Here is a 22721-nt window from a genome sequence, read left to right as displayed (position 1 = left end):
GAGGCTGAAGCAGGAGGATCATGAGTTGGATGCCAGCATGGGCTACATAGCAAGACACTATCTCAAAATACTTGTTTCTGGGTTTTTTTTTTTTTTTTTGGTAGTACTGGGATTTGAACTCAGGGCTTCACACTTGCTAGGCAGGTGCTCTACCTCTGGAGCCACACTTCCACACACACCCCTTTGTTTTTGGTGCTAGGGAATTAATCCAGGCCTCCCAAATGCTACACAGGGCTCTTTCTCTTGAGCCATGCCTCAAGCACGTTTGTATTTTGTTTTAGGGAGAGGGTCTCACTAACTCCCTGGGTTTGACTGACCTGGTAATCCTGTCTCTACCTCACCACACTGGGTTCAAAATAACTTTCTGTGTGTGACAGGGTGGAGAGGGTGGGGACTAGGGTTTGAACTCAGGGCTATGACTTGAGCCACACCTCCAGTCCATTTTGCTCTGGTTATTTTGGAGATGGGATCTCATGAACTATTTGCTCAGGCTAGCCTCGAACCTTGATCTTCCCAATCTCAGATTCCCATGTAGCTAGGATTATAGGCATGAGTCACTGGTACCCAGCTCAAAGTAAAAAAAACAAAAACTAAAAAGGCTGAGGATATAGTTCAGTTGTAGAGTACTTGCTAGCATGTAAGTACTAGCAAGTACTGGGTTTAATCCCCAGTAAAACACACACACACGCACACACACACATGCATGCACGCACGCATACACACAGAGCTCAGAATCATCCCTGTTCTTTTTCATAGAATTTTTTTTTAATTTGGTGCTATGAAGTTTGAACTCAGGACCTCAAGCTTACTAGGCAGTCACTCTTCCAGCCCCCAAGAAAGCTGAGACAGAGAAGCTGTGTAACCAGCCAAAGATCACACAGCCAGTAAGTAACAGGGTCTGAATTCAAACCCAGGCTGACCTCCTGGACGCCCAGCAGCAAAGGCTCTCTTTCCTGTCTTGCTTGTGAGACTGTACCTCTCTTGGTGTCTGCCCAGAGAAGGAAGGCCTTGCTGGTGACTGAACCTGACACAAGGGCACCCTCCATCCCCTTCTCCAGTGCTGGAGGACATGACCTTTTAAGTACATCCTCTCTGGCTGAGTTGGCAGACAAAGAGGCCAGCCAGGGACATTAGTGTCCTGCTGTTTCTGTGCAGTCATAAATCACTGCAGCCCCATGCCCTAGCTGCTGGCTTCCTCACGTGACTGGGAAGCTCCCGACTAAGGCAGAAGCACCAGGGACGTCATCCTTCCAAGCTGACCAGCAGTGCTCTGGCCCTGTCTTCTGGGGACCCTTTTCTGTCATTGCCCTACCAGGGTGGCTTGCAGTAGGGGCAAAGAACACTATGATTCAGAAAGCAGGTATGGTGGGACAGGGCTGTAATCCCAGCACTTGGGAGGCAGAAACAGGAGAATCTCAAGTTCAAAACCAGCCTGGATGACATAGCAAGTTCAAGACCAGCCTGAGCTAAATAGCAAGACATTATCTGAAAGCAAACAAACAAACAAACAAAAAAAACACAAAAAGGGGCTGGAGGTAAGGCTCAAATGGTAGAGCACCTGCCAACCAAGCTCCAAGCCCTGGGTTCAAACTCCAGTACTACCAAAAAAAAAAAAAAAAAAAAATATATATATATATATATATATATATATGTATATATACACACACACACGCACACACACACACACACACACACACACACACACTCACGTATATAATCAAAAAGGCTCATTAGAGAATCTCAGTGAATCAGTGGACTGTGTCTCCTGAGGATCCTAGACCAGTGGAAGAGGCCTGTGTTAAGGGACAGTACACACAAGTGGAGGCCTGACTTTGCCATTGAACTTGCTGAGTGACCTTGAGGCAAGTCACAGACTATGTATTTACGTAACGAACTTCACTTCTCCCAATCCAAGCCAAAGATGTCGTGTGCACACCGGTTGTCCCAGTTGCTCAGGAGGCTGAGACAGGAGGATGACTCGAACCCAGGAGTTTGAGATCAGCCTGGGTAACACAGTGAGACCCTGTCTCAAAACTGAAAGGTATCTTGAGAGACAGAGCACATTCACGTAACTCTTATTACAGTGTATTGTTATAATGTTTCTGTTTTATTATTTATTTATTATTGAGGACACTATGTAGCCCAAGACAAACTTCAAACTTCACTTCAAACTTGTGATTGTCCTGCCTTAAGCTCCTGATTGTTGGGATTACAGGCATGTAACACCACACCCAACTCTCTATTTTATTATTAGTTATTTTTGTTAATGTCTTACTGTGCCTAATTTATCAATTAAACTTTACCATAAGTATGGGTATATAAGAAAAAACAGGATATGTCAAGTTCTGTACCATCTGTGGTTTCAGGCACCCACTGGGTGTCTTGAAATGTATCCCCCGAAAGTAAGGAGGGACCAGTGAATATCTTTGTATTTTAAATTTTCTATTTCAGTGGAAAGAGCCAATGTAGCTGGAGGTGTGGCTCGAGTGGTAGAGTGCCTGCCTAGTAAGGACAAGGCCCCAAGTTCCAACCCCAGCACCCCAAGAAAAGAAAAAAGAAAAGAGCCAACTCTAGCCAAGCACCGGTGGCTCACGCCTATAATCCTAGCTACTCAGGAGGCAGAGATCAGGAGGATCCTGGTTCCAAGCCAGTCTTGGCAAACAGTTAGCGAAAAAACCCATCATAAAAAAGGGCTGGTGGAGTGGCTCAAGGTGAAGGCCCTGAGTTCAAATACCAGTACCACCAAAAAAAAAAAATTCAAACAAAGAGACAGACCACCAGACAAGCCCAGATAGAACTGTCTCCCGAAACCCAGCTGTGTGAACTTGGGCCAGGTGTTCTTCTGATGTGAGCCTCGGGCTGTCCACTGAGTAGCAGAGAGCACTACGTCCTCTGCCCTCTGACTTGGTAGGAGGGTTTCAGGTGAGTGCTCAGATTCTTGGAACTCCAACAGGAGGCAAAGGACTCTGGGAGAGTCACAGGGCTGGGGATGGTGGCAGCTTGCAGATCCCATGGGGTATGCCTCCTGTTTGCGTGTTTAGAGGACTCAACAGGAGGCAAAGGACTCTGGGAGAGTCACAGGGCTGGGGATGGTGGCAGCTTGCAGATCCCATGGGGTATGCCTCCTGTTTGCGTGTTTAGAGGACTCCAAGCTGCAGGGAACCCCCAGTTTCAACCCAATTCAAGGCAGCAGTTTTGCCATCATTTGGAGCTGTCCAATAGTGGCAGGAGAATCATGGAAGGAGGATCAATGATGAGCAGGGCCAGAAAGCCAGCCACTCATGGGTGATGCTTCGCGGTGGTCCTCAACTTAGCTAAACATCACAGGCCTTCAGTAGTTAGGGGGACCTTGTCAGAAATAGAGCCCTGGCCAATCTAGACCAGCTGTTCAAGACTGCCCATGCGGGTCTGAGAACCAAAGCTCTCGGAGAGGGAAGGTGAAATCACTGAAGGAAGCCAGATTAGGTTGTTTGTTTTCAGCAAAGTGGCCATGGGGCCTTCTGGAAACTGGCTCAAAGGGGCAGGGCAGCTGGCATTTTCTGGCCTTGGCCGTTCTGCTGAATCAGCCCAGCCGTAATGCTTCGAGAGTACAAATCCCACTGGGTCATGTAATCGGAACGCTGGTGCTGACGCAGCAGGCAGACAGGAGTGCAGGCTGCACCAGGGGCAGGAAGCAGGCAGACACTCAGTTTCAACTCCTTGCTCTGAGGCTGGGGACAGGCAGGGACAAAAGATACCCTCTCCACCTGGGGCCTTCAGTAAGTCAAGATGATGCAGGGGTGTGGAGCCTGTTTGGTCTTCCAGGTGTCTGAGTTAGCCAGGTGACTTCCTGTCCTCCAGGAGTTTGGGGTGGGTGGACTGGAAGAGAACACCCTATCCTCTCTTACAACTCTTGCTGGTGGATGCCACCTCCAGCCACAAGACAATTTGGCATTTCCTGCGGTCCCCCCTTGGGGACAGCCTTACAATGATCCCACATTCTGTATGGTCTGGTGCTACAAGAAAAAGGACGGTGCCAAGCACCGTGGCACATGTCTGTAACTCCAGCTACTCAGGAGGCAGAGATCAGGAGGATCAGGGTTTGAAGCCAGCCCAAGCAAACAGCTTGTGAGACCCTATCTCAGAAAAACCCATCACAAAAAAGGGCTGATGGAGTGGCTCAAGGCATAGACCCTGAGTTCAAACCCCAGCATCTCAAAATAAATAAATAAATAAATGAATAAAGGATGGAGTTGGTGGAGTGGCTCAAGTGGTGAGCACCTGCTTCGAAAGCGCAAAGCCCCAAATTCAAACCCCAGCATCACCAAAAAGGAAAAGGGTGGCTCTTATCTTCCCAGTGAGGCCAGAATGCATGAAACCCTTCTTTACTACAGTACTGGGACTGGAACCCAGGGCCTCACACATGCTGGGCTAGTGCTGTTTTACTGAGCTCTACCTCAGGCCTGTGGGAAACCCTTTTGTCTCCACATTGGACATTCCCCCGCAGCAAAGGGTAGGTTTTTACCAGGTGCTTTTCTCTATTCATGATACCCAGTGCATAATGAGAATGGAAAGGTGACAAGGGAGGGATGTCAGGACATGGAGACTGGCTCTTTTTTCTTTTTGGTAATACTGGGGTTTGAACTCAGGGCCTCACACTTGCTAGGCAGGTTCTCTACACCTTGAGCCACTCCACCAACTCTTTTTTGTGATGAGTTTTTTTGAGATAGGGTCTCGAGAACTAGTTGCCTGGCTAGTTCTGGAGACCCTAGGGCTGGCTTCAAACCGCAATCCTCTTGAGTGGCTAGGATTACAGGCATGAGCCACCAGCACCCAGCAAATAATATCAAGTGTATTTTCTTTTTTTTTTTTTGTAGCACTAAGGTTTGAACTCAGGTCCTCATGCTTGCAGGGCAGACGCTTTTACCACTTGTGCCACTTCACCAGCCCTATGCTGGTTCTGTTTCTAACCTCTCTAAGGCGAATGCAAAGGTGGACAGAGGTGGGAGGGGACAGAGGGAGGAAGTGAGTGACCTGCTCACTCATGGGATGACAAGGAGTGTGGTCTGTGGTGTGTTTGCTCAAGTGGTGAGTCAGAGCCAAAGCCTTTGGGAACAAGTCAGAGGGAGAGCAATTTCCAGGTGTACTGCCCAAGGCTACGGCCCTCAGAGCTGGATTCAGGAAACTGGAAGAGCACAGGAGGCCTGGCTCTACAGATGACTTACTGAGAAGCCTCAAGAGAACACTTGTTCCTCTTTTGCAAAATGAGGAGCCAATGATCCAGGCACTCCAAACTAAACTTTTACATTTTCGTGGCTTCTCCAAACTCTCTGAGGTCCAGCTATTCTGTGCAGATCCAAAGGGCTCAGTGACATAGGGTGATTTCCTGGTTGTTGATGACATAGTGGGGATTTCCTGGGTGCAGAGGGTGGGCGAGGAGAGGATTAGTAAAGAAATCCCAAAGGCACCAAGGTTGGGAGCCTGAGGCTGGACCAGACACTGGTCCTTCAAATTCTTTTTTATTTTATTTATTTATTTTTGGGATTTGAACTCAGGGCTTCACTTTTGCTAAGCAGGTGCTCTGCCATTTGAGTCACTCCACCAGCTCTTTCTTGTGATGGGTTTTTTTCAAGATAGAGTCTTGTGAACTATTTGCCTGGGGCTCCGTTTGAACTTCCATCCTCTTGATCTCTGCCTCCTGTGTAGCTAGGATTACAGGCATGAGCCACCAGCACTGGGCTGGTCCTTCAGATTCTTCAGCCAGGGGTTAGGGGCATGGCTCAAGAGATAGAGTGCCTGCCTGGCAAGCACAGGGCCCTGGGTTCAAACCCCAGTACTGCCACCAAAAAATCAAAACAGACAAAGAAAAATTAAGATTTAGAGGTAAATGTAGGAGTCTGGAGAGAGCAAGGGTGGAGGGTTAGGGGCTAGGGGCGGAGGGGACCAGGAGCCCTAGGGAGGAGGGTCTGCAGAGATGGAAGGGGAGGGGGGATAGGCTTTGGAGTGGATGGCAGGGAGCTTCCTGGGAACCTGTTTCCCCGAGAAGTGGAACTGAAGTCATCTGCTGAGTCACAGCAGGCAGGAGGAGGGGAGGAGGCTGGAGAACAGGCTACATTTGCTGGAGTCTCCAGGGAGGGTGGAGGAGCAAGCTGAGTGAGGACTAGCCATTCTACCACCAGCTGGACTTGAAGACCACAAGCTATAGGGCCAGCTGTGAGGTTTTTTCCAGAAACCCTAAGCAGTGTAGGTCAGGAGCTAAGAATGTCAAGTCAGACCACCCAGAGAAGATCAAGTCAACTGTGGTCAAGGGATGGGAGACAGGGAGCCCTAAAGATCAGAGTCAGGACAGGGATTGGCCAAGCACTGGGCCAGGTGGGGAAAGAAGGAGGATGCCAGCAGGGACTGGGGACCTTGGGGACAATGAAGAACAGGCATAGAGGGACAATGGAAATGGGAGTGCCAGAGGGTTAGGAGAGTGGAGTGTAATGGTCCTGGGAGGTCCCCCCAAGACCCAGAGGAACCTCTGGGAAGTGTAGAACTGATATGGGCTAGGGTGAGGCCCAGCTGCTCAGGCTTGAGAAGATTTACCCCAAGAGAATCTGGAGGGGGTGCCATGTCCTGTGGTTTGAAAGTGGACTCCCCCAGAGTAAGGCAGAGCCCAGAGAAAGAGGAAAATGGGCCAGTGGCTCACACCTGTAATCCCAGCTACTCAGGAGGCAGAGAACAGGAGGATCACAATTTGAAGCCAGCCTGGGCAAATAGTTCTCAAGACCCTGCAGTGGCTCAAGATATAGGCCCTGAGTTCAAACCTTAGTACTGCAGGAAAAAAAAAAAGAGGAAGAAAATGGTAAATAGGGTCAAAGGCTTCAGGAACGCCACCTAGGACCAGGCTCTTTGGACAAAGGAACAGATCACAGAGCTGCAAGACCAAGCCCTGGCTTACCCAGGAGGGTTGGAGGGACACTGCAACAGGCAGGGCAGTGTATGGCTTGTGCCTTCCCATCTTTCAGTTCTGTCTCAGTGACAGGCCCTGCCAGCTTCCCTCCCTGCTCTGTAACCCTGATCTGGGCAGCACCTTCCACCTCTGTAGAATGGGGACAATTGCAATCTCTGGGACTGCACCTCTGTAGAATGGGGACAATTGCAATCTCTGGGACTGTACCATAGGGAAGAGAAAGCCAGGGGCCTGACTAGATGGGAGCTTGACTTTGGAATTCCCCTCCATTTCCTTTCTTCTTTCTTTCTTTCTTCCTTCCTTTCTTTCTCTCTTTTTTGTAATACTGGGATTTGAACTCAGGGCCTCACATTTGCTAGGCAGGCACTCTACCACTTGAGCCACTCCTCCAGCTCTCTTTTGTGTTGGGTATTTTCGAGATAGGGGCTTGAGAAGTATTTGCAGGGCTGGCTTCCAGCCAAGAGCCTCCAAATTTCTGCATCCAGAGTAGCTAGGATTATAGGCATGAGCCACCAGCACCCAGCTTCCTTTGCCATTTCTTTGTCCAGTGGCTCATGCAGGTGGCTGGGGAGAGACACCAGGATTCCTGAGGAGTTGGATGTCTTTGAGATAAAAAAAAAAAAAAAAACCCGTAATGACAGAAGCAGACACACAATGGTGGACACACACACACATGGTGGGGAGAGGAGCATCCGACAGAGGGACAGATAGGAAGACAGATTGCTTGAGGCAAAGACAAGGAGACAAGGTACTGAGCAGGCTGGCCGCAAGCCCAACAGTCATCCTGGAAGCTGTTGGGCTGGACCCAATCAGGACAAAATGGATGGCTGCTTTGGGAAGGCAGAAGTCACTTGGCCAGGCAGCTGGACAGTCTTTTCCCTATGCACGATCTGCTACAGAAAGCCCGGCCCAGTGACCCTGTTCCCCACAGATAGGCTATGCTGCCCTCGAGGCTCCTTCAAGGACAACACTAGGTCGCAGAAAGGGCTACTGTGAGACATGGACCCCAGTTCTGCCTCTCACTAGCTGGCAGGTTGGGCAGCCCCAGAACTCCTTGGATACCTTTATTCTTATCTGTAAAATGGGAACAAGCACCCCAGTCTTCAGTGATTCTGACTTTACCTACCTGGCAGAGACATGGACCTGGGCAAGGCTGGGGTGGCAAGATCCAAGAAGAAGCCGGGCACTGGTGGCTCAGACCTGAAGCCCTAGCTACTCAGGAGGCAGTGATCAGGAGGATCGTGGTTCAAAGCCAGCCCAGGCAAATAGTTTGTGAGACTCTATCTCAAAAAAAAAACCCATCACAGAATAGGGCTGGTGGAGTGACTCAAGGCGCAAGCCCTGAGTTCAATATCCAGCACCTCAAAAAAAAATCCAAGAATTTGGAGGGTGCTAGAGGCATGACTCAATTGGTAGAGCACCTGTATAGCAAGTGTGAGACCCTGAGTTCAATCCTCCAATACCATCAGAAAAATAAGTTGGAGTAACAAATGCCACTTCCATCCAGCATCTTTTGGGGATACTTCAAAAATCTAGCCAAGTGCCAGTGGCTCACGCCTATATGCTTCTTGGGAGGCTGAACTCAGGAGGATCTTGGTCCAAGGGTAGCCTAGGCAAATAATTTTGAGACCTCATCTTCAAAATAACTAGAGCAAATTGAAATGGGGAGTGGCTCAAGTGGCAGAGTGCCTGCTTTGCAAGTGTGAAGCCCTGAGTTTAAACCCCAGAAATCTCTGTTCCCCCCCAAAAAAATCTAGGTGAGCAGTTTGGGCTGCTGAAGGGGGATGGTGAGAGTAGATTGAGATTCCAGCTCCCAAGACTGCACAATTTATAAAGATAACATAACTGAGGGCTCCTGTGCATCACCCCATTCCTCCCAAAGAGCTCCCTGGCCTGAGCTCTTCTGGTGGGTCACAAGCCCACTACAAGCAAAAAAAATGTGTCTCACTGCTGGGTCCTAACCAGCAAGGGGTGTGCCCAGACGGTTGGCCCTCCACTGCTGGACTCTAAGAGACCCTCCCGGTCACCTAGTGAGAGCCTCATACCCAGGTTCCAAGCCTGCCTCTAGCTCAGGGTGGGTGACCTTAGGCATGTCGGTCCATTCCCTGTGCACCAGCTTTTCCATCTGAATAATAATCTCTGTTTGACCGGCAGAGGCAACTCTGAGGACCACACAGGTGCCATCCTCGTTGCACCCCTACACTTTATGCATTTGCTGGGGCGCCTCTACGCAGCTGTTTGAGTTGAAACTCAGCCTTAGGCACATGTCTGAGCAGGGCGGGGGTGGGGCTCCCTTTCTAATGCTGGTTTTCTTGTGAATTGGTTTTATGATTTTATCAGGCCTCTCTGGGTTAAAGGTGTTCTTTAAAAACAAAGCAAGCCAGCCGGGCCGGGAGGGTGGGGATGGGACCGACATCAAACGCTCTTTCCGAGTTGCAAATGGCTACACAGACTAAAAAAGATCCCCTGCACTCCAAGCTCTTGGGGACCTTTGATCTCCCTTCCTGTCCCCGCATAAGCTGCTCCGGGTGTCCAGCCAGGCCCAAGTCACTCCCAAAAGCCCCAAGGGGCGCGGCAGGACGGGCGGACTCGGGGCGAGGAGAGGGCGTATCCTTCATCTTTGGCCCCGCCCCACCCGCACTCTGCAGTGTGCCGTGATTGGCTGTGTGGGTTTCCGGGCTCTCCAATCAGGAGGCTGCTGCGGATCTAGGCGTGGGACCTTGGTTCCCACGCGGAGCGGCAGTACTTCGCCTCCTGTCCCCCCTACCCCGCCCATGGCCGTGGCGGTGGCCGTGACTCAGCAGGAAGGCGCGATCGGACCGGGCCAGCAGAACCGGCCACGCCTCGCCCTGCCTTGTCCTGCCCGGATCCAGGCCACTGAGGGTGTGGGGTGGATTTGGGGACAGAGGTGGGAATCCTAATGCTTTTGTATGACCCAGAAAAGCCCTGGACCCTTCTCTGGCATTTATAGTTTCCCTTGTGGCCACAAGGGATGAGAACGTCCCCAGCTGTCCTGAGACCAAATAGTGCCAGTTAGAAAGACCCTGGCACTTTGCAGTTTGACCTTTAAGGATGCAAATCTCAGCTGTCTGATCTTGGCCTTGGTCTTTTAATTCTCATCGTAAAACCAAAGGAGTTCAGCTCCACCTCAGGTTAATGTTTGGCAGGTGAAATTGTTACCTGAACCACCCATGCTCCAGGGAGGAGCCCCTGCCTGGCCCTTGGGTATACAAGTTTGTGACTTTGTGGAAAAAAAGGATTTTAGGACACATGGGGGTAGAGACCAAGAGGGAAGATAAATACCGCACAGCTTAGACATGGGTGCAGGCACAGCTGATTGATGCGTGCAATGCCTGATCTAACTTCAGAGATATTTATAGTGAAAGGTAGATGGGGAGTTTGGTTCAAATTCACCTTAGGATAAGCGCTTCCCTTTCTTCTGACACCTGGTACGTTTAATTATTTTTGCTATTACACTTTTTTATCAGTTGGACCCAGAGATTTCACAAAGGATAGAGCTTACCAGATACTCCCCTTAAGACAGGATCCAGCTAGGCATGGTGGCTCACACCTATAATCCAGCAGTGAAGAAGGAAGATGGTGGTTTTGAGGCAAAAAGTTCCCAAGACCTCCATCTCAATCAGTGGCTGAGCAAGGAGGTACACAACTGTAATCCCAGCTATGTGGGAAGCACAAACAGGAAGACTCAGGTCTTAGGCTGGCCTGAGTAAAACCAAGAACCCTACTTGAAAAATAACTAAAGCAAAAAAGGGCTGGGGTAGTGGCTCAAGTGGTAAAGCTCCTGCCTAGTAAGTGTGAGACCAAGCTCAACCCCCCCCTTACCACCAAAAAATAAATTTTTAAAAAAGGAAAATGACAAGTGATGGTAAGGACGTACATGATTGGAATGCTAATGCCTTGCTGGTAAGAATATAAAATGACAAAATTTCTGTGGAAAACTGGTAGCTCCAAAAAGTGAAAAGAAGGGCTGGCGGAGTGGTTCAAGTGGTAGAGTGCTGCCTAGCAAGTGTGAGGCCCTGAGTTCAAATCCCAGTGCCACCAAAAACAAAACAAAAAAGTAAAGAACCAGGCGCTGGTAGCTACATCTCTAATCCCAGTTATTCAGTAGGCAGAGATCAGGAGGATTTCAGTTCAAAGTCAGCCAGGCAAATACTTCTGGAGACCCTATCTCGAAAAACCTAGCACAAAAAAGGGTTGGTAGAGTAGCTCAGTTGGGAAAAGATTCTGCCTAGCAAGCATGAGGTTCTGAGTTCAAATCCCAGTGCCACCAAAAAAAAAAAAGGAAAAGAAAAAAGCAATGAGCAATAATGACACTTATGTTGGAGGCCTTGCAAACCAGAGGAGAAACAGAAGGCTTCATACCCAGGTCTCTGCTTCCTGAGTAGCTAGGATTACAGGCATGAGCCACCAGCCCCCATCTCACTTTTGGTTATAGGTCCTTCTATGTCTGTCTCCTATATAGCTGGGATTACAGGCATGTGCCAACACTTCTTGCTTGTTTTTGAGTTAGGGTCTCATTAACTTTTGCCTGGATTGTTCCTGAATCTCTGAGCCTCCTATCTCTGACTCCCTAGTAGCTGGGATTACAGGAGTTAGATACCACACCCAGTCCTGTGTTTTTTCTCTAGTTTGTCATATATCTTCTTTTGTTTTTCTTTTTTTGCGGTACTGGGATTTGAACTCAGGGCTTCTTTCTTGCTAGGTGGGTGCTCTACTGCTTGAGCCACATCTCCAGGCCCTATCTACTACTCTTAAAGGTTTAAGGTCACCTCTGTACTATGCCAACAGAACCTCTTCTTCCTCTGTGGCTCCAGAGCCCAGCTCAGTGTTTGGCTACTGGTGACAGGTGCTCCAGAATAATCTGTACATGTCCTCCATTCCCTTGACAGACAGTATGCAAGCACCTACTGTGTGCAAGATCCTGTGCAGAAAATGGGGCACACAGAACAGCCCCATTCTCCAAGATGCCCCCTCCCCCAGGCTAGAGGAGGATACAGATCAGGCAGCAGTCTGAGATGCTAGCTGAGTGTGTTCACTGGGGAGATGCAGGGCATGATGGGGGCTTGTGGCCCAGACCAGGAGGGCCTGTCAATAAGAACCTTCCAGAGAAAAATGAAAGCTGAGACTTGAGGCTAAATAAGCTTTAAAGGGAAGGAGGAGAAGGTGATGTGTATTCCAGGCAGAGATTAGAACAGTGTGTGCAGAGGCTCGGTCCCTGGGAAGAGAGCCCAGACATTAGAGGAATTGAAACGTAGGTCCTGGCAGCACGTAGAAATGGATGATGCTGAGTACACAGAGCCAGGACCTCTTTAACTGGGCTAAGCAGTTAAGGAAGAGCACTGGGAAGCCATGACAGAATTTTGAGCAGAGGAGGAGCACCCTCAGATTTGTAAACATGACAAAGCCCACTTGTAGCTCACGTGGTGTGGGAATGGGTAAGAGACAGGGAACCAGTGAAAAGGCCATGGTAAGAAATGTGGAGATGGACACCAGGCAAGGTGGCTCACCAGACAGAGATTGTCATCCTGGGCAAAATGTTAGAGACTCCATCTCAACCAATAGCTGGGTGTGGTGGCACATGTCTGTAAACCCACTACTATGGAAGTGTAAATAGGGAGACTGAGGTGCAGGCTGGTCCAGGTATAAATGTGCAAACCTGTTTGAAAAATAACTAAAGCAGCTGGTGCCAGTGGCTCATGCCTGTAATCCTAACTACTCAGGAGGCAGAGATCAGGAGAATCAAGGTTCAGAGCCAGCTCAGGCAAATAGTTCAGGAGACCCTATCTTGAAAAAAACCTTCACAAAAAAGGGCTGGTGGAGTGGCTCAAGATGTAGGCCCTGAGTTCAAACCCCAGCACCGCAAAAACAAAAAGAAAAATAATGAAAGCAAAAAGGGTTGGTGGCACCTCAGTAGAGCGCCTGCTTAGTAAGCACAAGGCCCTGAGTTCAAATTCTAGTACCACTGAAAAAGTAAATAAATAAAACAGATGTGAGGATGGACATATTCCAGCAGGGTTTTAAAGATAAAAGCGATAGGACCTTGTGGTCAATTAGTTATTGGGCATTTTATTTTCCAGTACTGGGGACTGGACTCAGAGTGTGGAGATCACTACTCAAGTGCACTACCATTTGAGCCATGCCCCCAGGCCTTTTGCTTTTAGTCTGTTCTTCAGAAAGTGTCTCGCACTTTTGCCAGAGTTGGCCTCAGCCCTTGACCCTCCCATCTCTGCCTCCCCAGTAGCTGGGATTACAGGCATGCACCACGCCACACCTAGCCCGAGTTGGGGATTGTGGAGGGTAACATCTAAGTTACTGGCTGAAGCTGAAGCCTTGGTAGTGCTCCTTACCAAACAGGGAGAGTTGGGTTTAGGATGTGGGTGACAAAGTTAGGACTGGGACAGACCAAGTTTCCGGAGAGATTCAGGCACTTGAAGTCAGTATTGCATTATTATGAGAGTCTGTCTGTCTGTCTGTCTGTCTTTTTCTCTCTCTCTGGTACTGGGGTCTGTACTCAGGGCCTCTGGCTTCAGTTTCTTAAGCATAAAGCCCTGTCTATTTTCACATGTGCTCCCAATACTGAAATACCAAAGTATGTAAGTCAAAGCACTGAACAAAGTCTGGGGTGTGGCTCAGTGGTAGAGCATTTGTCTAACGTGCACATGGCCCTGGGTTCAAGACCTAGCACTGAAAACAAAAGCCCAGCAGGGCTGGGGGCATGGCTCAATTGCCTAGTAATTGTAAGGTACTTAGTTCAATCCCTTAGTTTTCAGCTTAATACCACCCAGAACAAAAGAAGAAATAGTGAGCCAATGGCTCATGCCTGTAATCCTGGCTACTCAGGAGGCAGAGATCAGGAGGATGGAGGTTCAAAGCCAGCCCAGGCAAACAGTTCATGAGACCTTATCCCAAAAATACCTATCACAACAAAAAAAAAAAAGAAAGAAAGAAAGAAAGAGAAGAAAAGCTGATGGAGTGGTAGAGCACCTGCCTAGCAAGCTTGAGGCCCTGAGTTCAAACCTCAGTATCATTAAAAATATTGAAAATAAATAAATAAGCAGCCCAATTATCAGTAGTTTAAACAACAAAGATTGATTCTCACTCTCTGTATATCCATCTGAGCCAACTGAGGCTTTGCTCCAAGTGATCTTTATTCTGGGACACCAACTGGAACATCACTTGGTCACCTTGGAAGGATTTGACATATTGTGCCACATTTCATCGGCTGACACATGCCATATGGCCAGGTCTCTGTTTAAGAGGGCATGGTAGGCTGGGGATGTAACTCAGTGCTTGGCAGTCCCCGGGGGGAGAGTGGGTTAAGGCCAGGCCAAATAGCTGGCCTGGTCCAGCTACTTGGGAGGCAGAGATAGGAAGATGATGGTTGAAGGGCAGCTCAGAAAGTCATCACAAGACCCTATCTGAAGCCGGGCACCAGTGGCTCACACCTGTAATCCTAGCTACTCAGGAGGCAGAGATCAGGAGGATCAAGGTTCAAAGCTAGCTCAGGAAAATAGTTCCAGAGACCCTGGAACTTGAAAATACCCAACACAAAAAAGGACAGGTGGAATGGCTCAAGTTGCAGGCCTTGAGTTCAAACCCCAGTACTGCAAAATAAATAAATAAAAAGGAAAAGGAGAAAAAACACTCATGAAAAAAAGGGTGTAGAGGGTCCTGGCCAGCAAGGAGAACTGGTAATGCTAGTGACCATATTAAGGAGCCGGAAGCCTGTCCTACTTAGACAAATCATTTCTTCCCCCTAGGAGCCTCAGTTCTTCGTGTCTGTGACATGCAGCAGTAATACTTCCTTTCACATAGCTGCTGTGGACATTGATTGAATGCTGGTGAAAGTACTTTGTTTAAATAGGGAAAGTCTGGAGTGGGAAGCTGTGATGTTTCTCAGGAAACAGAGGAACCCTGAAGCAATGTGAGGCTGGAGTGGTTATAACTATAGGTAGGACTTTCTGAAAGGGATGGGGACTGCAGGGTAGTCCCTCTGTCTGGACTCTCACACAAAAACATTGTTTTTTTTTGGTACTGGAGTTTGGCTTGGAACCTCTGTTCTCCTGATCTCCGCCTCTTGAATAGCTAGTAGGCAGTTGCGAGCCACAGCGCCTGGCCAATTTTGGGTTTTTTTTTTTGGCAGCACTGGGGTTTGTATTGAGGTTTCACACTTGCAAAGCAGGTACTCTGCAGCTTGAGCCACTCCTCCTGTCCATTTTGGTCTGGGTATTTCAGAGAAGGGGTCTTGAACTTTCTATTCTCCTAATCTCAGCCTCCCAAGTAACTAAGATTACAGGGCTGTTTTGATTTTTCTGAGACAGGGTCTCACTGTGTAGCCCAGGCTGGCTCCTTCTACCTCTACCTCTGAGTGCTGTGATTACAGTTGTGCACCACCATGCTCAGCGCTACTGCCTAATTTTTTTTTTTTTTGCAGTACTGTGAATTGAACCCAGGGCTTCCAGTGCTAGGCAGCTCTCGATTGCTTCCCCAGCCCTTTTGTTTGCATTTTTTCTTTTATTCAAGGTACAAGCCCAGATGATCTTTAATTGAAATATTTTCTCTTGTACTTCCTAACCAGCTGGGCATTCCATTGCACCACTGATGTAACCTATGATGTCACCTATGATGTCATGAGGGTGACAGTCATCCATATTGCAGCCCATAGATTGTGCAGTGCCCAGGATTTCTTTAATCGTTCCAGAAAGCTCTCTGGCTAATGATCTGTGACGCATCTATCCAGCAGTGTTGACAGTCTCATCGAAGGTGATGTTTCCACTGTGTTTAATGTTCTTCTGTTTCTTTCTGTCTCTTGGGGGCTCCTTGAGGGCTTTGATGATCAGAGCAGAGGCAGAAGGCAGGACCTCAATCTGGGCCTGTTCTGAATGGTCAGTTTCACTGTAATCCTCAGACTCTTCCAATCACCGTTGCCTTGGTGACTTCATCACCAACCTTTTTTGGAGACAGACCCAAGGGGCCGATCTTAGGGGCCATGGCAGAAGTGACACTGATCTCACACCGGTGCACCTCAGGTACACGACTTTGATCTCGTTGGGGTTGAACTTGGGCGGCATGGTGAAGGTGGATGGTGTGGGATGAACCCAGATTTGCGACAACCAAAGGAAGTTGCACCTTTGCCTCCTCCAAGCCAAAAGACAAAAAAAAGCTGCATTTTGTTTTTGAGGTAGAGTTTCACTACTATCTTTTTGTCCTAAACTTGAGATTCTCCCGGTCTCTACCTCTGAGCACTGGGATTACACACATTCCCCACCACACCCGGCTAGACTCCCCAAATTCTTAAGCATTTTCATTCCTCTGATGACACAGTGGGTTTCAGGGAGCTTCTTGGCAAGTGGAGACAAAGGCACTCCTGCCAGCAACTGATGGTGTTGGGAGCCAAAGCGTCCACCTCACTCCTTGGCTGGGAGCAAGGACCCAAGTTTGGAGTTAAAGAAGGCAGAATAAGGAGCCCACAAAGATATCCCTGTGTCAATCCTTAGAGCCTGTGAATGTTCCTTTCCATGGCTAAAGGGATCCTGCAATGTGTCTAAGCTAAGAACCTTGAAAGGGGAAGATGGCCCTGGCTTGTCCAGGTGCATTTAACATAATCACAGGAGACCTTAAAAGAGAAAAAGGAGGAAAAAAAAAAAAAGATAAAAACAGCCAGGCACTGGTGGCTCAGGCCTGTAAGCCAGCCTGGGGAAATAGTTCAGGACCCTATCTCAACAAAACCTATCACAAAAAAGGGACAATGGAATGGCTCAAGGTGAAGGCCCATGAGTTCAAACCCCAGTACCACAAAAATAAATAAATAAATAAATAAAAGATGAAAAGAGACAGGCACCAGTGACTTATGTTTGTAATCCTAACTACTTGGGAGGTTGAGACTGGGAGGATTAAGGTTCAAGGCCAGCCCAGGCAAACAGTTCCAGAGACTCTGATCTCCAAAATAACCAGAGCAAAATGAACTGGAGTGTGGCTCAAGTGATGAGTTCTTGCAGCTGGGTGAGGGTGACTCATGCCTGTAATCCCAGCTACTCAGGAGGCAGAGATCAGGAGGATCTCAATTCAAAGCCAGCCCGGGCAAATAGTTCCTGAGACCCTATCTCGAAAAGCCCAACACAAAAAAAGGGCCTGGTGAAATGGCTCAAAGTGAAGGCCCCTGAGTTCAAGCCCCAGCTCTGCAAAAAAAAAAAAGTGATAAAGCTCCTGCTTTGCAAGCACAAAACCCCGAGTTCAAACCCCAATCCCACCAATGAAAAGAGGCTGGGGGTGTGACTCAGTAGTACAGCGCTTGCCTAGCATGCAGAAGACACATCCAGTATTGGAAAGGAGGCATAGAGTCAAGTTCATTTGAAGAGAAAGGAGGCATGGTTAAGGAGAGGAGCATGAGAAAGCAGAGGTCAGAGCAATGTGATTCCTGGCTGCAGGAAGTCACAAGCAGCCTAGGCAGCTTCTAGCCGGGCACCAGTGGCTCACGCCTGTAATCCTAGCTATTCAGGAGGCAGAGATCAGGAGGATCGAGGTTCAAAGCAAGCACAGGCAAGAGGCACCCTATCTCAAAAAAAAAAAAAAAAATCACAAAAAAAAGGGTTGGTAGAATGACTCAAGGTGTAGGTCCTGAGTTCAAACCCTAGTACCTCAAAAAACAAACAAAAAAAAACCCAGTTTCTAGATGCTGGAAAAGGTAAGGTAAGTAGATTCTCCCCTCCATACCCCAGAAAAACCTTCCTGCTGACACCTTGAATTTATCCCAGGAGACCCAATTCAGACTTATGACCTGGAGAACAGGAAGATAGTCAATCTGTGGGACATGTGACCATTTGTTCTAGGAGTAAGAGGAAGCTAATCTGGACCCTGAGGGCTGGACCTGAAGGGTGGGGTCTTGACCCTGGACAGCTGATACTGGCTAGTCACACAGCCTGGGGTGGAGAGAGAGAGAAGCTCTAGCAGGATTGCCCACTTCTGGGGCCAGCGTGAGCAGAGGCAGAGCACGTCCATGCGATGCCCCAAGGGCAGCCTGGGGGGAGCCCCAACAATGGTTTGTTCCCCATCTTCCTTGCAGTCTCCTCTAAGGAATTTTTTTCTCTTTCAGTGACTCCTACACCTTGCTATGTGACCTTGAGCAAACTCCTTCCTTTCACTCAATTTCTGCATATGGAAAAGGAAAGAGGAGAAGGCCAGAAGATTCTTAGGGGCTTTGGAGACCTGCCATGGTGAATCAGCATTTCCTGGATGTGATGCGCCTGCCGAGAGCCCATGGTGGCTCTTGGGTTGCTGTCCTCTAGCCCCAGTCTGGTTTCCTCCTGAGAGACCTGCCTGAAGTCTTTCCTCCTCCTTTCCCAAATAATGCATGGCTGCAAAAACAAGGACCCTGGTTAAAAGACATAGGGACAATGCTTTATTGACTTGGCACCTATGAATGGGTGGCAACAGGGCCCCATGTGTCTTTGCTACTGCAAAGTGCAGGCTCTGTGTGTGGGGGCAGTAAATTGAAGATGCTGGTTCCAGCTGTAGGGAGGGGCCACTGTCCGTGCTTTGGCCCCTCCAGCTCCTTGTCCAGCTGAGCACCATCTGAGTCCAGGCTCTCACCAAACAGGGAAAAGTAATGGTTCAGGTTCCTGTGCAGCCCCAGTGAGTCTAAAGAAAGAGATACTGGCCCTCTCTCCTGCCTTCCCTTTTCTTGGAGGATCCCAAGATAGGTCAGGGAAAGGGTAGAGGCCCCGTTTCCAGAGACCCCTGATCCTCCTTGGATCTGGGTAGAGGAAGGCAGGGTTGGGTACTGTAACAGAAACTCCATCAAAGAGGAGTTACGGTCACTGCCCTTCCTTCTATTTTCTGTTTTGGCTGAGCAAAATATGAGTGCTTTCATTATGCTGGGCCCATAATCGTCACACAGTAAGTTGTTGGGGGTACAGCCCCAGGCTCCCCCAGGCAGGGCTATACCATCTGGGCAGCCTCTCTCCCAGACAAGGGGAGAGAGGGACAAAGTGAACAGCAGAAGTTACAGGGGGGCTTCCTGGAGGAGGAGGGGTAGGTCATATTAGGCTTCCTGGAAAGAGGTGGGCTCCAAAGTCAACTGGGTCACGATGGCCAGCACAGGACACTGGCATCCTCACTGTGGTCACAGTTGTGGGCATCCCAGCGGATGTGAGAGCAGAGCAGCAGGGTGCTCTCATCTCCACGGCACTTGACATTGTCCAGAAGGATAGGGCCTCGGCCTGGGCCAAAGTGGGCCTCACCAGGAGCTGCCAGGGCCTGGCCACAGCCCAGCTGGCGGCACAGGACACCAGCTGCTCGGAGGTCCCAAGCATCATCACAGACAGTGCCCCACCGTTGCCCTAGGAAGAGCTCTACTCGCCCTTCACATCGGTGGGCTCCGCTGGCCAGACGTAGGTGTCCTGTGTGGGGACAAGTCCTGGGGTTAGAAAGGGCTGATCCAAGCTTGGCACCAGTGGCTTATGCCTGTAATCCTTGCTACTTAGGAGACAGAGATCAGGAGGAACTCAGTTCGAAGCCAGCCTGGGTGAATAGTTCGTGAGGCCCTATCTCGAAAATACACATCATAGAAAATGGCTGGTGGAGTGGCTCAAGGAATAGGGTCTAAGTTCAAACCTCAGAACCACAAAAAAAAAAAAAAAAAAAGAAAAGAAAACACTGGCTCATATCAGACACTTCCATGCTAGGCCAAGTAAGTGGTAGACACAGGCCAAGGGTGGTGGTAGGACACACGCCCTTCCTTTTGAAGCCCCCATGAGGATAAATGACATTAAATTCAGATGGGTAGCAAGTTCAGACCCAGACTGAGAACTGGAACAAAAGTGTGAAAACATGGTCTGCTCTCTCTCCCTAGGCCTCTGCTCACAATGCTAGTACCTTAGCCCCAGGCTAGCTGTTTGGAGACAGTGGTCATGTCCTTTTATGTCCTCTAAGGTCACTGTAGTCTCGCTGCTTCCACCCTGGACTCCCTGAGCTAAATTCTGAATTCTTTTTTTTTGGAGGTAGTGGTATTGGGGTTTGAACTCAGGACCATACACTTGCTAGGCAGGCACTCTACCACTTGAGCTAAGAAAAGAACTGCTCCACCCCACTGCTTTCCATTTTCTTGGGGATCCCAAAATAGTCAGGAAAGAGTAGATGCCTCATTTACAGGGAACCTCTGAGTCTCCCAGATCCAGGTAGAGGAAGGCAGGATTGGATGCTGTGACAGAAACCCCATCAAAGAGGAATTAAGGTTATTCCCCTTCCCCTTGTTTTCTGTTTTGGCTGAGCAAAAGCATAAAACACCCCAGCCTTTATTTATTTGACTTATTTTTCATGTAGTCTCAGGCTTTTGCCTGGGCTGGCCTCCAACCACAATCCTCCCAATCTCTGTTTCCCAGTAACTGGGATTACAGGTGTGAGCTACCACACCCAGCATAAATTATGATTTCTTTCTTTGCTTACCTCAGGACAGGATCTCTATGCCCTCATTTTGATCCCAACTTTATAAATGTCTAAACTGCTCTAGTTCAAAGTCTTTTTCCTTCTCTCTGGACACCACACCCCTATTGAGGCCTGAGGCCAGCACAAAAAGACAGGGTTCCAGGACCTGGTACAAATCTGCTGAGTTGATGTAACCCAGGCTGTGACTTCCCTCAATCCAAGTCTATCCAATCCTGATGCCTCTACTTCACTTTTATGTGGGTGTAGGCACCTACCGTCCCTAGGCCGAGGAGTGGGCATCCGGGTGGTCTCAGAACCGTCCTGCTGGACTTGTAGTCCTAGCTCCTCTGGGCCTGGCTCAGCAAGAACAGAGAAAAATAGATGACTGCCACATTGGGGAATATGGTTCTTAGGGCCAGGTCACCTCCTACTCTCCCCAGGGAAGCCCTTTGTAGGGACATAAAGAATTTCACAGAATCCTGAAGAACTGCTTCCCAATCCTTGAATAAGAAATGGAAGTTGTGTTAAAATGACCGTAGGCCTAAGGCAGATTCCTTTGCAACCAAGGCTTTGGGGAGGAACAAGAGGCCCTATTAGGTAGGCCTGGGCACCAAAGGAGGGTGGAGATACCAATTCTCACTGCAATCAATTAACAGAACCATTCGACAGATTATGAAAACGCCCCATTTCCATTAATTCCTCCCAAAGATCACAGGCTTGCTCTGGGAAGGCTGATCTACTCAATCGGCTTCCCACTTCTTACTACAACTTCGCTCAGCCTTGACTCAGCTCCTGCCCCGCCCTTACTCAAACACAAACCGAACGCGCCATGCTGTACAGCGCGCGCGCGCGCCCCTCCCGGGCCGCGCCCTAGTCTGCAACTGCAGACGGCGCTCCCTTCCGGCCCCGCCCCTGCCGCGCAGCCGCAGAGCGCGCCGACTGTCGCAATGTCGCGCTACTCCTCAGCCGACTGCTCCCACTGCAATGCAGCAGAGCCTTCATGCATGGCCCCGCCCACCCCTCATTAGACTCCGCCCCGTCCGCGCTGCAATGCGTGCTATGCGCGGCCCCGCCCACTCTTCCGATCCTACCCCGCCCATGCCGCCCTGCGTGCCTACGTATGTCCCCGCCCACTTCTCAGATCCTGCCCCGCCCGCGCCGCAGTGCGCGCCTCCGCGAGGCCCCGCCCATTCCGCCCCTCCCCGCGCGCCTCTGCGCGGCCACGCCTCAACTTCACCTGCGCAGAGAGCGCCCGCATCCTCGTGGTGACCGCAGTTGTGCTGACCCCAACCCAGATGGAAGCAGTCGCTCAGGCGAGCCTCGGTACCCTGGCAGCCCACGTTGTCCAGCAGCACAGGACCGCGGCCGTAGCCGAAGTGACCGAGGCCCGTGGCGCCCAGCGCGGGTCCGCAGCCAGCCTCGCGGCAGGCCACGCGCGCGTCCGCGAAGTCCCAGTCATCGTCGCACACGGTGCCCCAGCCCCCGGCGTACAGCACCTCCACGCGGCCGCGGCACGGGCTCGGGCCGCCCACCAGCCGCAGCCGCCCGCCTGCGGGGCGCACAGGCCCGGGGCCAGAGGGGCTGGGCTGGGGCAGAGCCCGGGTCCCACCTTCTCCCACCCTCGCGGAGAACCCGGGCTCGGCCACTTACTTTTCTTCCCTGCGGCCCAGGAGGCTGTGGTGAACAGTGCTGTCTCCCCAAAAGGCTGCGCACCAACTCCGGTAGCTGCGGACACAGGGAGGAAAATCAGAACGTCTGAGGAGGTCTAGGAGGTCATCTGTCCTTCCGCAGAACACCCCCAAATGTGCCACGCCCGCACCCCTCAATCCCGACCCATCATGCTGTCTAGCGTGTAGAATAGTAGATAGCCCAGGAAATTTGATTGGAATGATCCGAATCTTAATTTTATTTTTATTTGGTGGGCCTGGGGTTTGAACTCACACTTGCAAAGCAGGAGCTCTCCAGCTTCAGCCACACCTCCAGTCCATTTTGCTCTGTTTATTTTGGAAATGGGGGTCTCCTGAACTGGCTGAACCCTGATCCTCCTGATCTCAGCCTCTCAAGTAGCTAGGATTACAGGTATGAGCCACTGAGCGCTTGGCTTAATCTCTAATTTTAATTAAACTTTAGCCCTAGTTCCAAAAGCAGTTCTAACCTTGACTCACCATTTCACCCTCTTCACAAGGCCTCTCAATTCCCGGTCTGAGCACAATGCCACTTTGAAGGTATCTCTTACTACTTCCTCCTGCCTCACTGAACTTTCCAGAGCTCTGGGTTTCACACTTCTGTCTGCTTAGTGTTCTCACCCACCTCTACCAGCTGGTCCAGAGCCCTGGTCAGTTAG

The 22721-nt window shown here is 49.8% G+C and overlaps 1 protein-coding gene and 1 pseudogene across 5 annotated transcripts in view; both read right to left on the bottom strand.

Annotated features, from left to right (window-relative positions):
• Positions 1-15525: 15525 nt before the first annotated feature.
• Positions 15526-16125, bottom strand: LOC109681594 (large ribosomal subunit protein uL11-like; annotated as a pseudogene).
• A 2205-nt stretch (positions 16126-18330) lies between these two features.
• Positions 18331-22721, bottom strand: part of Ssc4d (scavenger receptor cysteine rich family member with 4 domains) — a 41118-nt gene continuing 36727 nt past the window's right edge. Inside the window, exons 9-12 of one of the 5 annotated variants that reach the window (XM_020156396.2) lie at positions 22028-22102; positions 21615-21926; positions 20653-20730; positions 18331-19353 (exon numbers count right to left, since the gene is read on the bottom strand). In XM_020156396.2, the coding sequence (XP_020011985.1) occupies positions 19037-19353; positions 20653-20730; positions 21615-21926; positions 22028-22102 (782 nt within the window). In that variant the 3' untranslated portion in view covers positions 18331-19036. Of the gene's footprint in view, positions 19354-20652; positions 20878-21140; positions 21295-21614; positions 21927-22027; positions 22103-22721 lie in introns of those variants that run through there. The other 4 variants (XM_074075692.1, XM_074075690.1, XM_074075693.1 and 1 more) reach the window with 4 other exon arrangements.

Source organism: Castor canadensis, chromosome 6 (genome assembly GCF_047511655.1).
Source record: "Castor canadensis chromosome 6, mCasCan1.hap1v2, whole genome shotgun sequence".
Taxonomy (NCBI): domain Eukaryota; kingdom Metazoa; phylum Chordata; class Mammalia; order Rodentia; family Castoridae; genus Castor; species Castor canadensis.
The sequence above is the reverse complement of the archived record's forward strand: the minus strand, read 5'-3'. Positions and strand labels throughout refer to the sequence as shown.